Below are 12,355 nucleotides of genomic sequence, written 5' to 3'. Positions count from 1 at the left end.
TTGGGGGAGGGAGGTGAGTGGTGTATGCATATGTAGGTACCTGTGTGCATGCAAGTACGTGTGGAGGTCAGAGGTCAACGCCAGTGTCTCCCCCCCCCCCTTATTATTGTTGTGATTCTGCCAGAGTCCCCAACTGAGCCTGAGGCTCACTTATTCTGCTAGACTGGCTGGCCCCCGGGCTTTTCATTTCCTCCTATACACCGTATTTTAATTGACACTATTCCATCACTTAAATGACCAGATAATATGGTGTCTTCAAGTAATATTTGTGTGCTGGCATGTTCTTATAAGAGAAGTGATTGCAAGGAACACAGTGTAACTCATTCTAACAGGAGGTCCCATAAGATATTAAAGGGGAATGGATACTGGATGTCTATCATTTTAGGCAAAATGGCCCATAAGATCTGTAAGAGCAAGAGAAAAGTGAACTAATGATGTCAGAAAATCAACTGACAAATTGTTGTACAATTCTACAACGTCACACATATCTTTGTAAAACGACTCATCTTCCTGAATGACACTCTAACACTAAAGCAAAAGACACGAGACTGACTGAAACCTTGAGTCTGTAAGTCCCTTGGAACATCATGACCAAAAAAAGGAAAGACAATATAAATCATTATCATTCCATGACATCAGAAAAGTAGCCAGCATGTCACTACGTTAATACAGGAAAATGCTTCATACTTTATATGCATAGAATATTTAGCAAAACCAGGAAATGGTGAGTATACATGGATTACAAAAATTTTAGGGAAAAAGTTTTTATTTCAATTGATGGGAAAAAGTAAAATGAGGTTTTCACCATATTGGTAATTATAATATCTGTTATCACTGACAGTCTTGGACTACGTGGTTGAGTTCTGGGTAAGCGTGCTTTCATTCGTACACATCTAATCAGAGAGGAACCGTGGCCACTCTCACCTTCCCATCCGGAAGCTCGGTGTAGCCCTCTATGTCACTAGTGGATGTTTTGCCAAACCGCCCCAGTGACCCTTGCAGCTTGAGACCGGTGAACGTAAAGGCCATCTCCCAGAACCTGCCAACGAGAGAGGAAAAGATCAGATGTAGCAGTCGGGTGGTTTCTTTTTGTTTCCATCTGACCCTAAATCACATTTCATCGGCACCTGTAACTTCATTGATTTCATCTGAATAACATGTAGTGTCTACTCCCTGTCAGGCAACACAGAGTCATCACTGGAGGGAAAAGTCCTCTGCCTTGCCAAGACCTGAATTTTGAGCTGTGCTCTTGGCTGCAGCAGGTACCAGCCATTGAGTGAAAATTTCGACCAGGTGGAAAGTACTTGATGCTTAATGAGGGCAGGGTGGATATAATGAGAGACGGTCTACATTATTCCATCCAGGAAGCAGGACCCAGTGGCGTGGGGTTTGGAGCCACAGACTTGAGATCAGGAGTAGACACTGCTTGGCAGGAATGGCTGTGAGAATTCTTGTTCCACCATGAAGACGGAGGTGCTGCTACAGGTAAGAGACTTCCTAGGAGTGTGATAGCTCAGCAGGGGTTTGTAAAAGCCTACCTACACTGTGAGTCTCCAAGACCCTATGAGCACTGCTTTAGGTGGAGCCTATGAGAAGGCAGCACTCCCGTTGCTGGTTATTTTGTACTCTTTTGGCTCTTTGGGGGGCCTGCCACCCAGCTCCCACATACGTCACACATGGAGGCTTATCATTAATTACAAATGCCCGGCCTTAGCTTGGCTTGTTTCTAGCCAGCTTTCTTTAACTTAAATTATCCTGTTTATCTTTTGCCTCTGGGCTTTTTATCTTTCTCTATTCCTGTGTCTCTTTCTTTGTTTCTTTCTCCATGGCTTGCTGTGTCGCTGGGTGGCTGACCCCTGGATCCTCCTCTTTCTCTTGCTCCTTCTCCTCTCCCCCGACCCCCGTTTCTCCTTCTATTTATTCTCTCTGCCTGCCAGCCCTGCCTGTCCTTTCTCCTGCCTTGCCACTGCCTATTCGGCTCTTTATTAGAACATCAGGTGTTTTAGACAGGCAAAGTAACACAGCTTTGAACAACTACAACATAAACAAAAGTAACACACCTTAAAATAATATTCTACAACACGCTCTGAATTTAAAACTCCTTCTTTCATGCTGTTTTTTGGGGACCAGTCCCCTAAATCAAAATTTAAAAGGTACACTGAAAGAAAAGGGGAGGGGGAGAGAGAGGGGAAAGGTGAACTACTGGTTAATTTGAAAAAGAACACCTGTGGATCTGAAGATATGGCTCAGCAGTTAAAAGCACTCCCTGCTCTTCCAGAGGATCTAGGTTTGGTTCCCAAGATACACATGGCAGTTCACAACCACCTGTAACCCCGGTTCCAGGGGATACAAGGTCCTCTTCTGTCATCCACAGGTGCTACACGCCTGTGGTACACATATACACACACACACAGGCAAAACATTCATAAACGTATGCACTGGCTGGTTTTGTGTGTCAACTTGACACAAGAGAGTGATCAGGGAAGAAATAGCTTCAGTTGAGGAAATGCCTCCATGAGACCTAACTGTAAGGCATTTTCTTAATTAGTGATCAATGAGAGGAAAGCCCAGCCTATGGTGGGTGATGCCAGCCCTGGGCTGGAGGTCCTGGATTCTATAAGAAAGCAGGCTGAGCAAGCCATGAGAAGCAAGTCAGTAAGCAGCACCCCTCTATGGCCTCTGCATCAGCTCCTGCCTCCAGATTCCAGCCCTGCTTGAGATCCCATCCTGACTTCCTCCAATGATGGACTATGATCTGGACATGTTAGCCAAATAAACCCTTTCCTCCTCAACTTGTTTTGTGGTCATTGTGTTTTGTTGCAGCATTAAAAACCCTAACTAAGACAACATAAAATAAAAATAAGTATTTTAAAAAATATATGTGAAATCTCCTCATGTTAAAAACAATTCTTTGGGGGTTTTGTTTGTTTGTTTTTCAAGACAGGGTTTCTCTGTGTAGCCTTGGCTATAGCAAAAAATATCTCCAAGCCTTTGATCCTCTTAGAAAATGCTCTTACACTATCCACTGGTTCCTTTGTTTGGACAACAGACTTACTTGATGTGGCCCGATCCTGATGTGGTTAGCTGCTCATCATCTTCGGGATTGAAAGTGACCTTGAAAACGTCCTGAGAAAAGGCTTTTGTCCTCAGTGTGGGCTGCTCTTGCATCCAGTTCCAGATGGTTATGGTGTAGTCAGGGTGACTCCCGACAGAGGCCAGCAAGTCCCCGTCACTGTTAAAGTCTACATAAGCATAGGCCTTCTCTGTCCCATCTGAAAGGGTGAATGGGAGTCTGATAAATGAGAAAGAAAGCTGAGCCCAGAGGGGACACCCCTGTCATCCCAACACTGGAAAATAACAAGATCAAGCCCACCCTGTGCTGCAAATCTCCTGTCCCAATGAAAACAGAGTGGGGGGAGAGGGAGAGGAGGGTGCCCTTGTGATCTGTGTTAATGTAAAAGTTCAAGAATCTAAGAGTGCTGGGGAAATGGTCCAACAGGTGAAGTGCCCAGTGTGCAAGCATGGGTACCGGAGTTCAGATCCCAGCACCCAGGTTCAGATGTCATTCCAATAGTATTCCAAGGTGAAGGAGGGGTAGAGACAGGGATCCCAAGGGCTTCCCAGCCAGCCAGTCTAGCAGAAACGGCAAGTCACTGGTGCACTGAAAGCTTTCACTTCAAAAATAAGATAAAGAGCAACAGAGGAAAGTGCTTGACATCAACTCCTGACCTCCATAAACGCATGCCCAGCCAAGTGCACCCCTCACACAAGTGTGGGGTGGGGGGATGTGCACACATAAACCTCCTGAAAGAGTAATTCTAAAGTATTTCATCACACTTAGTGTGGTGGTTTGAAAGAAAATGGCCCCCAAAGGGGGTGACACTATTAGGAGATGTGGCCTTGTGGGAGGAAGTGTGTCACTGTGGGGATGGGCTTTGAGAGCTCTTCAAAGCTTCACTCAAGCTTCACTCGGTGTGACAGTCAGTCAGCTTCCTGTTGCCTGCAAGATGTAGTACTCTCAGCTCCAGCACCACATCTGCCTGCACATTGCCATGCTCCCCTTCATGATCATAATGGACTGAACCTCTGTAACTGTAAGCCACCACCTCAGTTAAATGTTTTCCTTATAAGAGATGCCATCGTCATGGTGTCAATTCATAGCAATAGAAACCTAACTAAGACATTTGACTTTAGAATGGATTAGAAGATTATCAAAGGAGGGTGAAGAAATCATAATCATATTTTCCCAAGGAAAAACACGTTGCATATATTTCATCTTGTGGAAGAAAGACAGCCAAGCACAGAGAGCAGACAGAACTCAATCTATAATAGTAAATGGAGTACAAAATTTTTGACTCACCAAGATAGGATAGATAATAAAGTAATTTCTCCAAATTTGCCAAATACAAATGGCCTGGAAGGCTGGAGAGGTGGCTCAGAGGTTAAGAGCACTGGCTGTTCTTCCAGAGGTCCTGAGTTCAATTCCCAGCAACCATATGGTAGCTCACAACCATCTCTAATGAGATCTGGTGCCCTCTTCTGGCATGCAGGTGAGCATGCAAAACAGCGCACTCATACATAAAATAAATAAATCTTAGAAATTGATGAACTGAGCCAGAAGGTGGTGGTGCACGCCTTTAATCCAGCACTCAGGAGGCAGAGGCAGGCAGATCGCTGTGAGTTCGAGGCCAGCCTTATCTACAGAGCAAGTTCCAGAACAGCCAGGGCTACACAGAGAAAACCCTGTTTCAAAAAAAAAAAAAAAAAACCTGGAAATTATAAGTGCTATTCTTATTTGATAATTGTTCCTATTTTATATTAGTTTTACTGTTTTAGAGTTAAAACCTTTCCTATTTATTTAGACCAAAAGGGGGAAATGGTATGGGATACTTGTACACTGTGTGAAGATGTGTCTTTGCCAAGGCACCTTCTGATGGGTTTAATAAAGAGATGATGGCCAATAGTTAGGCAGGAAGAGGTTGGGCAGGATTTCCAGGGACAGTGAGGACTCTGGGAAGAAGAAAGGTGTAGTCACCAGCCAGATTCGGAGAAGCATCATGAGCAGTATGGCTTAACAAGTCACACAACAGAATGTAGACTAAAATGAATGAGTAAATTTAAATCATAAGAGCTAATGGGACAAGCCTAAGCTAAGGCCCAGCTTTCATAATTAATAATAAGTCTCCATGTTGTTCTTTGGGAGCATGCAGTACAGAGAAAGACTTGCTACAGACAGAACTCAATCCACAATTTGTCACTGAAAAACTCCCAGAGTGAGAACTGACCCCTGAAATTAATTATGCGGAAAACAGAACCAGCCATGAGATAATGGATGGTTAATGTTATAAGTCATCTTCACTATTTGGTAACAGCCAGTTATTCAGTTAAACAGCAGTGGAGACGTTGTTGTGTGGGCAACACCAGCATGACTGGTGTTTCTGATCAGGTGACTTTACGGATTGTATCCTTGAAGCTCTAGGTGAGCTTTGTGCAATCAGTCAAATGGTCTTGAAGGCGTTCTGCCTGGAGACTGCCCATGAACTCCTTCCCAGGAACCTCTGGCCTGTGGGGCTGACTCACAATTTTCAGACTTACTAGTCTTGACAATTATAAGCCAATGTCACCATAAGTTTCCTTCCTACCTCTTGCCTTTGTTTCTCTGCTGAACCTTGGCTAGTTCCGAGGTCTCAGCCATCTCCTGGGTGCTGTTAACGTTTACGTGGCCTGTTCGAAAGATCCCCTGGACTCACCTCGCAAGATTCTGTAGGGCCTCAGAGAGGGATAGTCATAGATGATAATCTTTGGGAAACTTCCTTTTTCAGCAACTGTGAAGTAAGTTTTATCCGGATGAACCTAGAAAAACAGGATCTCACTTAAATAATAAAAGGAAATTTTCACAGTGATGATCCTATCCGTGCAGTACTTAGTGGCTGTATCATGTAATTGGCTAATTAGACTGTACTTCAGTCTAAAATTTTTTTTTAAATGCATGTCTGATAAATACTTGATGGATATGATTTGAATTGAAAACTAAAAGAAAATTAAAACAATAAGGCCGACCTTTATTAAGGCAATCATTTTTAATGCTACAAGTACTAAATTCATGGTGAGATGATGGCTTCAATATTCAGTGTGTGTCAGAATCTCTTGAAAGGTTCGTCAAAAACACGGATCTGAAGTCCCCCCAACCCAGTGTTTCTGAAGTCACATTTAAATATTTCATGAGTGCTACGCTACTGCTGGCCTGGGTGGTTGTGCAAGAAGAGCTAAGCAGGGCCTTATGCCAAACCCCTATATAAGTCACTCTAAATTGTAGAGAGAAACATTGGCAGAATGTGTGATTCAGTCCATTTACCATCTGAAAGACGGGCTGACTCATGATGGACAGAATTTATTTGCCTAGCTGTTCTGAAAAGTTGGAAATCCAAAACTGAGGGTAAGTGTGTGTGTGTGATCCCATGGTAGAAGCTGGAAGGGCAAGAGAGGGTGAGAGCTAAGGTGTGTGTGTGTGTGTGTGTGTGTGTGTGTGTGTGTGTGTGTGTTACAGTGATAATTTACTGAAAACAGCAAACAAGTCTAAAGTGACCTTGTTACAATAAATATCCACCATACATGTTGAAAGCAGCATGGATATATAGATATGGTTTCTGTGCAGTGGTGTTTGCAGTACATCTGGGTTATTTAGGGGTCAGTAAGGTTTCATCCCTTGTAAAACTCTGTTAAAGATTTCTGTAAAGTATCCCTCATTCCATCATCTGTTCAATAAGAGAGCGAAGCCCTTTGTTGGGGACAGACAAAGAAGACATCAGGCAGGCACAGAGGCAAAGATTCAGACTCACCCAAAAGGTTACAGAGAGACCAGCGACCATAAGCTACAGAGAAGGGAAGACACAGGGAGAGAAGTGGAGAATTCAGATTTGGGCTCACTCTTGGTCTAAATACTCCAAGAGGAAGTCTTAGAATTATTTTCTTAATTCAATGTCATGATTATTTACATGCAGCTACTGAAAACAAAACAAAACAAAAAAACCCTCTTAATTTCTCTTCAAGAAGCTAAGGTGGGAGGGTGCCAAGTTTAGAGCCAGTCTGGGCTATGTATTGACTTCAAGGCCAGCTTGGGCTACACAACAAAACCGTATCATAAAAAGAAAGAAAGGAAGGGAAAAAGGAAAGGGAAGGAAAGGAAAGGAAAGGAAAGGAAAGGAAAGGAAAGGAAAGGAAAGGAAAGGAAAGGAAAGGAAAGGAAAGGAAAGGAAAAGGTTTAGAATAAAGATGGCAGCGCATCTCACGTGATCCCCAGAACACCCTGCGTGCCACTGTGGCATCCACAGAAAAACGGAAATAGGGATTCCTCGCCCACCCCCCCAGGTCACTAAATGTTAGCATACCCCGATGGCACCAATTCCTTCACCACTGCTACTGTGCAGGTACATCTGCTCCTTGGTTTTAAAATCCAGCAGGACCAGTTGGTTCCCAGCGATGTACATCACTGTATTGTTGTCCAGAAGTTGTAGGTTGGCTCGTTTTTTGCAGTCATAGCCAAAAGAATGTCTGAGGTTAGGCTGCTAAGGAAATAAGTGAAACGAAATAGCTATCTAGGGACAGAATGAGTGATTCAACAGAGTCTATTTTTAAAATCAATATTCTATTTAAATAATAAAGATTTGAAATCAATGTAGCTGAACTTTACCCTGAAATTCAGAATTTTTTTATTTTATTTTTATTTTATTTTATTATTTTATTTATTTATTTATTTATTTTATTTTGGTTTTTCGAGACAGGGTTTCCCTGTGTAGCTTTTCGCCTTTCCTGGAACTCACTTGGTAGCCCAGTCTGGCCTGGAACTCACAAAGATCCACCTGCCTCTGCTCCCAAGTTCTGGGATTACAGGCATGCGCCAACACTGCCTGGCCCAGAATTTTTTTGATGGGTGACAAACACAATTTTATTTTTAAAGTACGTGAAAATGCTCGTACTGAGATTTAGTCTCTACTTTTTTTTTTTTTTTTTTTTTTTTTTTTTTTGGAAGAAATTCCGAGATTTGGGGATAAGCAGACAGACTTTCTAAATAGGTATCATTTTCCTCTGTACCCCCAAAACAGAACCACACCATCAGTGTGGAACCAAGCCCACATCTTCACCTTTGTATCGGGCAGTCAAGTTTGTTGAATTCATAGTAAAAATAACTTTTATTATTATTTATGTGGGGTGCGAGCGCGCGTGCGTGCGAGCATGGCTGTGTGTTTTCTCTTCTTCCACCTTGGGTTCCAGGAATTGAACTCAGGTCATCAGGCTTGGGTGGCAAGTATATTTACTCACCAGTCCATCCACTAAAAACATTTTATAGGCCTCTTCAATGATGTCGAAAGGAATTTAAAATTCTTGCATGTTAGAGCAGTTAGGTGGTTTATGAGGTAGAGGTGCTTGCTGCCAAGACGAAGGACCTGATTCTCATCCCCAGAACTAAGATAGTGGGAGGAAAGGGCAGGCTCCTGAAAGCTGTCCTCTAACATCTGTGTACATGTCCTGACATACATGGGAACGCACACACACACTCACTTACATAATAAATGTAAAAAGCAAATTTTTAAAAATTCTTACGTCTGTAGAAATCTAATACAAATTTTGATAACATACTGACTATATTAAGTTGTAATTAAAACTTAATATAAACCAATTATTTCAATCAACTAATGTAGGATACATAAAAATATACAAATTTTCCAGGGTTTTTTATTACATTGCTGTATAATGTAATATATGTAATGTAATATAATGTAAATATATGTATGTATGTATGTATGTGCTTATGTATGTATGTGCTTATGGAATAGAGTAAAATTGCATTAATTCAAAATAGAAGTTTAAAAATCTAGGTTACATAAGACCTTTTAATTTATATTATTAGTACATTTAAACTCAAAAGAACAAAGACACAAAATAACAAAGAAACTAAATGAGCACAATCTATGAACTCCTTTAGTATCACAGCTCTGCTTAAGCAGACAGATTCTTTATAAAAAAAAAAAAAAAACTTATTGTTGAACATTGATAAGATCAGAGGAAGAACATCCATTTCTTGAGAACTTGCTTGGGGGTAAAAACAAATTGCTTTTAGAGGATCCACTTATTTGTAAGAAAATGTATCATGTCCAAAAGACAGAAAAGAAAAACTAAAAAGAGGAAATTCCAGATTAAAAGGTAATTGGGGAAAATTAGCTTAGTCATCCCTAGGATTGAACCAGCGTTCAGAGGTATTTTCAGAAAGCTTGTACCCTGTCTCCAAACAGGCCAGACACAGTGTGGGTCACATGGTGGCAGCCACTATTCACGTGAAGGCACGCTGAAGTCATCATGAAGTCTAATTACCTTCTCACAGACCCAGCCTGCTGACAGCAGACACAAACATTCTTGTCAGTTCCCTCCCCTTTCATCTATCCTCACAAATCAATCAAAATGTGCTGCATCACGGCCCATCTGCTCAGACTTGACTCCAACAACTCTACTGATGCATGATGGGAAAGTGTCAGCCTTAACAATGGCCCCATCAACACTTGGAGGAAAGAAAGCAATCATGTCTCTAGACAGGCACTGGCAAAGAAAGGCCAGCCTGGGACAAGAAGAAAATGGCAGTGAGATGCTCCATAGACTCCTTCAAACCACATCTCATGAATTGCCTGGTCCATCTATGCAAAGAGCTTCCTCAAAACATCATTTCTCCCCATGGCTTGCCTCAAACAAAAAGTTTAGTTTAAATTAGGATTCCCCTTCAGGTACCACCACCACCACCACCACCACCACCACCACCACCACCACCACCTCCACCACCACTACCACCGCTGCTGCCTCATTTTTTACAGTTTCCTAAGACAAAGGTTGGTAAGCTTTTTCTTTGTAAGGCAAGAAGTAAATATGTTGGTATCTAATCTCAACTACTTAAGCAGCCATAGACAGGATGTAATTGAGTGTGTCTGTGCTGCAATAAAACTTTATTTACACAAACAGGGCAGAGGCCATATTTGCTCCAGGGTCTGTAGTTTGTAGTTTGAAATAAAACTTTCCCACATTATAAATGTATAGCTGATAGCACAGTGAAGACCCTGGCAGCAAAAGTAGCTACTACAGTTAGTTAATCTTTCATTTTATTGGGCATGACACATTTAAATCAATAGTTATATACATTTTGATTGGCTTTGAAAGTTATAAACTCAAGTTCCATTTGCTTTTGGGATACCATCTTATAAGGACTCCAATTTGCAGTAAGGCTCGTTAAGGAAGAGAATGGCTCAGTTGCCTTTAGCCTACCGGCTATGGGTGGGTTAGGACTTCTGTTGGTTTTTTCTGTGTCAAACACACAGATTGCAAGCCCAGCGCCACCTTGAGATCTTTGGCAACAGTTAACTCTACAGTTCACACAGGATTGAGCCTGTATGATAATGAGTATTCAGAGACTGGTAATACCTGGGGGACATTCACCATCCTAAGACAGAGCACCTGTGTGGCCTGGGCAGGTGTCTCCATGATGGGTAAGGTGACCTGCTGATGTCCCACGCAACCTAAGTCAGAAGCTCATTTTTTAGTAAGGGGGGGCGGGGGAGACGATGGACCTGTAGGGTTCTGGCCCCTGTTTTGGGTAACTGTTGCCTTGCTTGCTGATCTTGACCTTGATATCCTCCCTATGCTAATTCCCTGCAGGGTTCTACCCTCCAGAATGCTTAAGGGAAGTTCCTTGTCTGTGTATCCTGCTTAATAGGCATTAACAGCTTAGATGCAAGACTGTAAAACATCAGAAGCAAACTTCTGCCCTCTGGGGTTCTCCCATTGTGCTGTAAGCCTGTATTTAAGACCTCTTCTCTCCTTCAATAAACAGCATTCAGCATTCAAAAAAAAAAAAAAGAAAGGAAGGAAGGAAGAGAAAGAAAGAAAGAGAAAGAAAGAAAGAAAGAAAGAAAGAAAGAAAGAAAGAAAGAAAGAAAGAAATTGAAGACAGCGATGCTCTAAAACAGGAAGTGGTGATGGTGTCATGGGCCTATGAGGATGCTGGACTACAATCTATCAAATTGTGCAAAAAGGAAAATTGTATACTATGTGAATTATCTGTCAATAAAGATTTTATAAAAAATAAATAAATAAATGGAGTGGATACTCAAGGGTGAGAAAATCCAGTGGGATATCTGCTTCTGGAGTCACATAGGGTGTGGAAACAAGTTCCGAGTAATTGTAGAAGAAGTTCTCTGATATCTTCTTTACGACCTCTTCTGGCTCTTTCTCAACTTCAGTAGTAATATCCTGGGATACTAAAACATGAAACACTTTATCTAAGACGAGTATAAGCTGAACCCTAAAATTGTATTTCACCAAGTCAGAGGGACTGTGCAGGCTGTACTAGCAGTAAGAACAACCACTGGCCTGGACTTAGGAGGAAGAGCCAGCAGGTTGTACATGTCTGGGAGATGCTGAGTTCTGATCATGCTTTCTACAAGGAGCCTTGGAGAACTCTTGGTCTCTTTATCCCTATATCAAGTACAAGACTGCCCAACATGGTACTCAAAAATAGAATGTAGCTAAACTACCCTATCATGATATGTTTATTTCTTTTCTTCCTGTTGGTAACACATGTCCATATCCTGCAGATTTTCCATCATATATATAAAGAGCTATTTAATGTGTGGCAGCAACTTGCCTTAACACAGCTGCAACTACTGATGAAGGCTAATCACACTCACATCGGCCACTCTGATAAAAGTCTTGAGATGAAATCGTATCTTCTTCTATGTCTTCCAAATCGAAGTCATCATCGAAATATGACTCTTCCTCATCGGTAAAGAGGTCATCTGTGATGTCCTCTGGAGCTTCTTTTGTACATATTAAAGACAATTGGTTTCAGTAATTTCATAATATTTTAATTAAATGTTCTTATTTCCAAACTAACTAAAACCTATTTGTTTATCCTTTAAATGCAATACATTTTTATATCCAAAACCTCCTAGAATTGTTTTATTTGATCAGTCTTAAACTTGTACTAAAAACTAAAAGGCCTTTTCTGTAAGTTCATCTCCATTCCCACTTTATTTCCAGTTAATTTCTCTTAAGAAATACTAACAAGAAAGGAGCCATGAATGTTAGCATCCCGCTAACATCAAGACTCCAACTAACATTTATAGAGGATCTGCTAGGTTGAGGAGCCATAATGCTATTTAAGAGTAACCTCTGAGTATGATAATTTCTCTCTTAAAAAAAAGAATAAGTTAAAATATTGGCTTCAGAGTAAACCAATGAAGAATGAGAATCAAGCATAGAAATGACTTCAAGTATAAGGCAACATTCAGTTCAAGTCCAAACATGGACATGCTTA

The 12,355-nt window shown here is 41.4% G+C and overlaps 1 protein-coding gene across 1 annotated transcript in view; it reads right to left on the bottom strand.

Annotated features, from left to right (window-relative positions):
- Positions 1 to 12,355, bottom strand: part of Cfap44 (cilia and flagella associated protein 44) — a 95,043-nt gene that overhangs the window by 73,655 nt on the left and 9,033 nt on the right. The window contains exons 3-8 of the mRNA XM_036203287.1: positions 11,727 to 11,855; positions 11,147 to 11,297; positions 7,389 to 7,551; positions 5,751 to 5,853; positions 3,056 to 3,272; positions 925 to 1,039 (exon numbers count right to left, since the gene is read on the bottom strand). Coding sequence (XP_036059180.1) covers positions 925 to 1,039; positions 3,056 to 3,272; positions 5,751 to 5,853; positions 7,389 to 7,551; positions 11,147 to 11,297; positions 11,727 to 11,855 — 878 coding nt within the window. The remainder of the gene's footprint in view (positions 1 to 924; positions 1,040 to 3,055; positions 3,273 to 5,750; positions 5,854 to 7,388; positions 7,552 to 11,146; positions 11,298 to 11,726; positions 11,856 to 12,355) is intronic.

This window comes from Onychomys torridus, chromosome 12 (assembly GCF_903995425.1).
Source record: "Onychomys torridus chromosome 12, mOncTor1.1, whole genome shotgun sequence".
NCBI classification, from domain to species: Eukaryota; Metazoa; Chordata; class Mammalia; order Rodentia; family Cricetidae; genus Onychomys; species Onychomys torridus.
The sequence above is the reverse complement of the archived record's forward strand: the minus strand, read 5'-3'. Positions and strand labels throughout refer to the sequence as shown.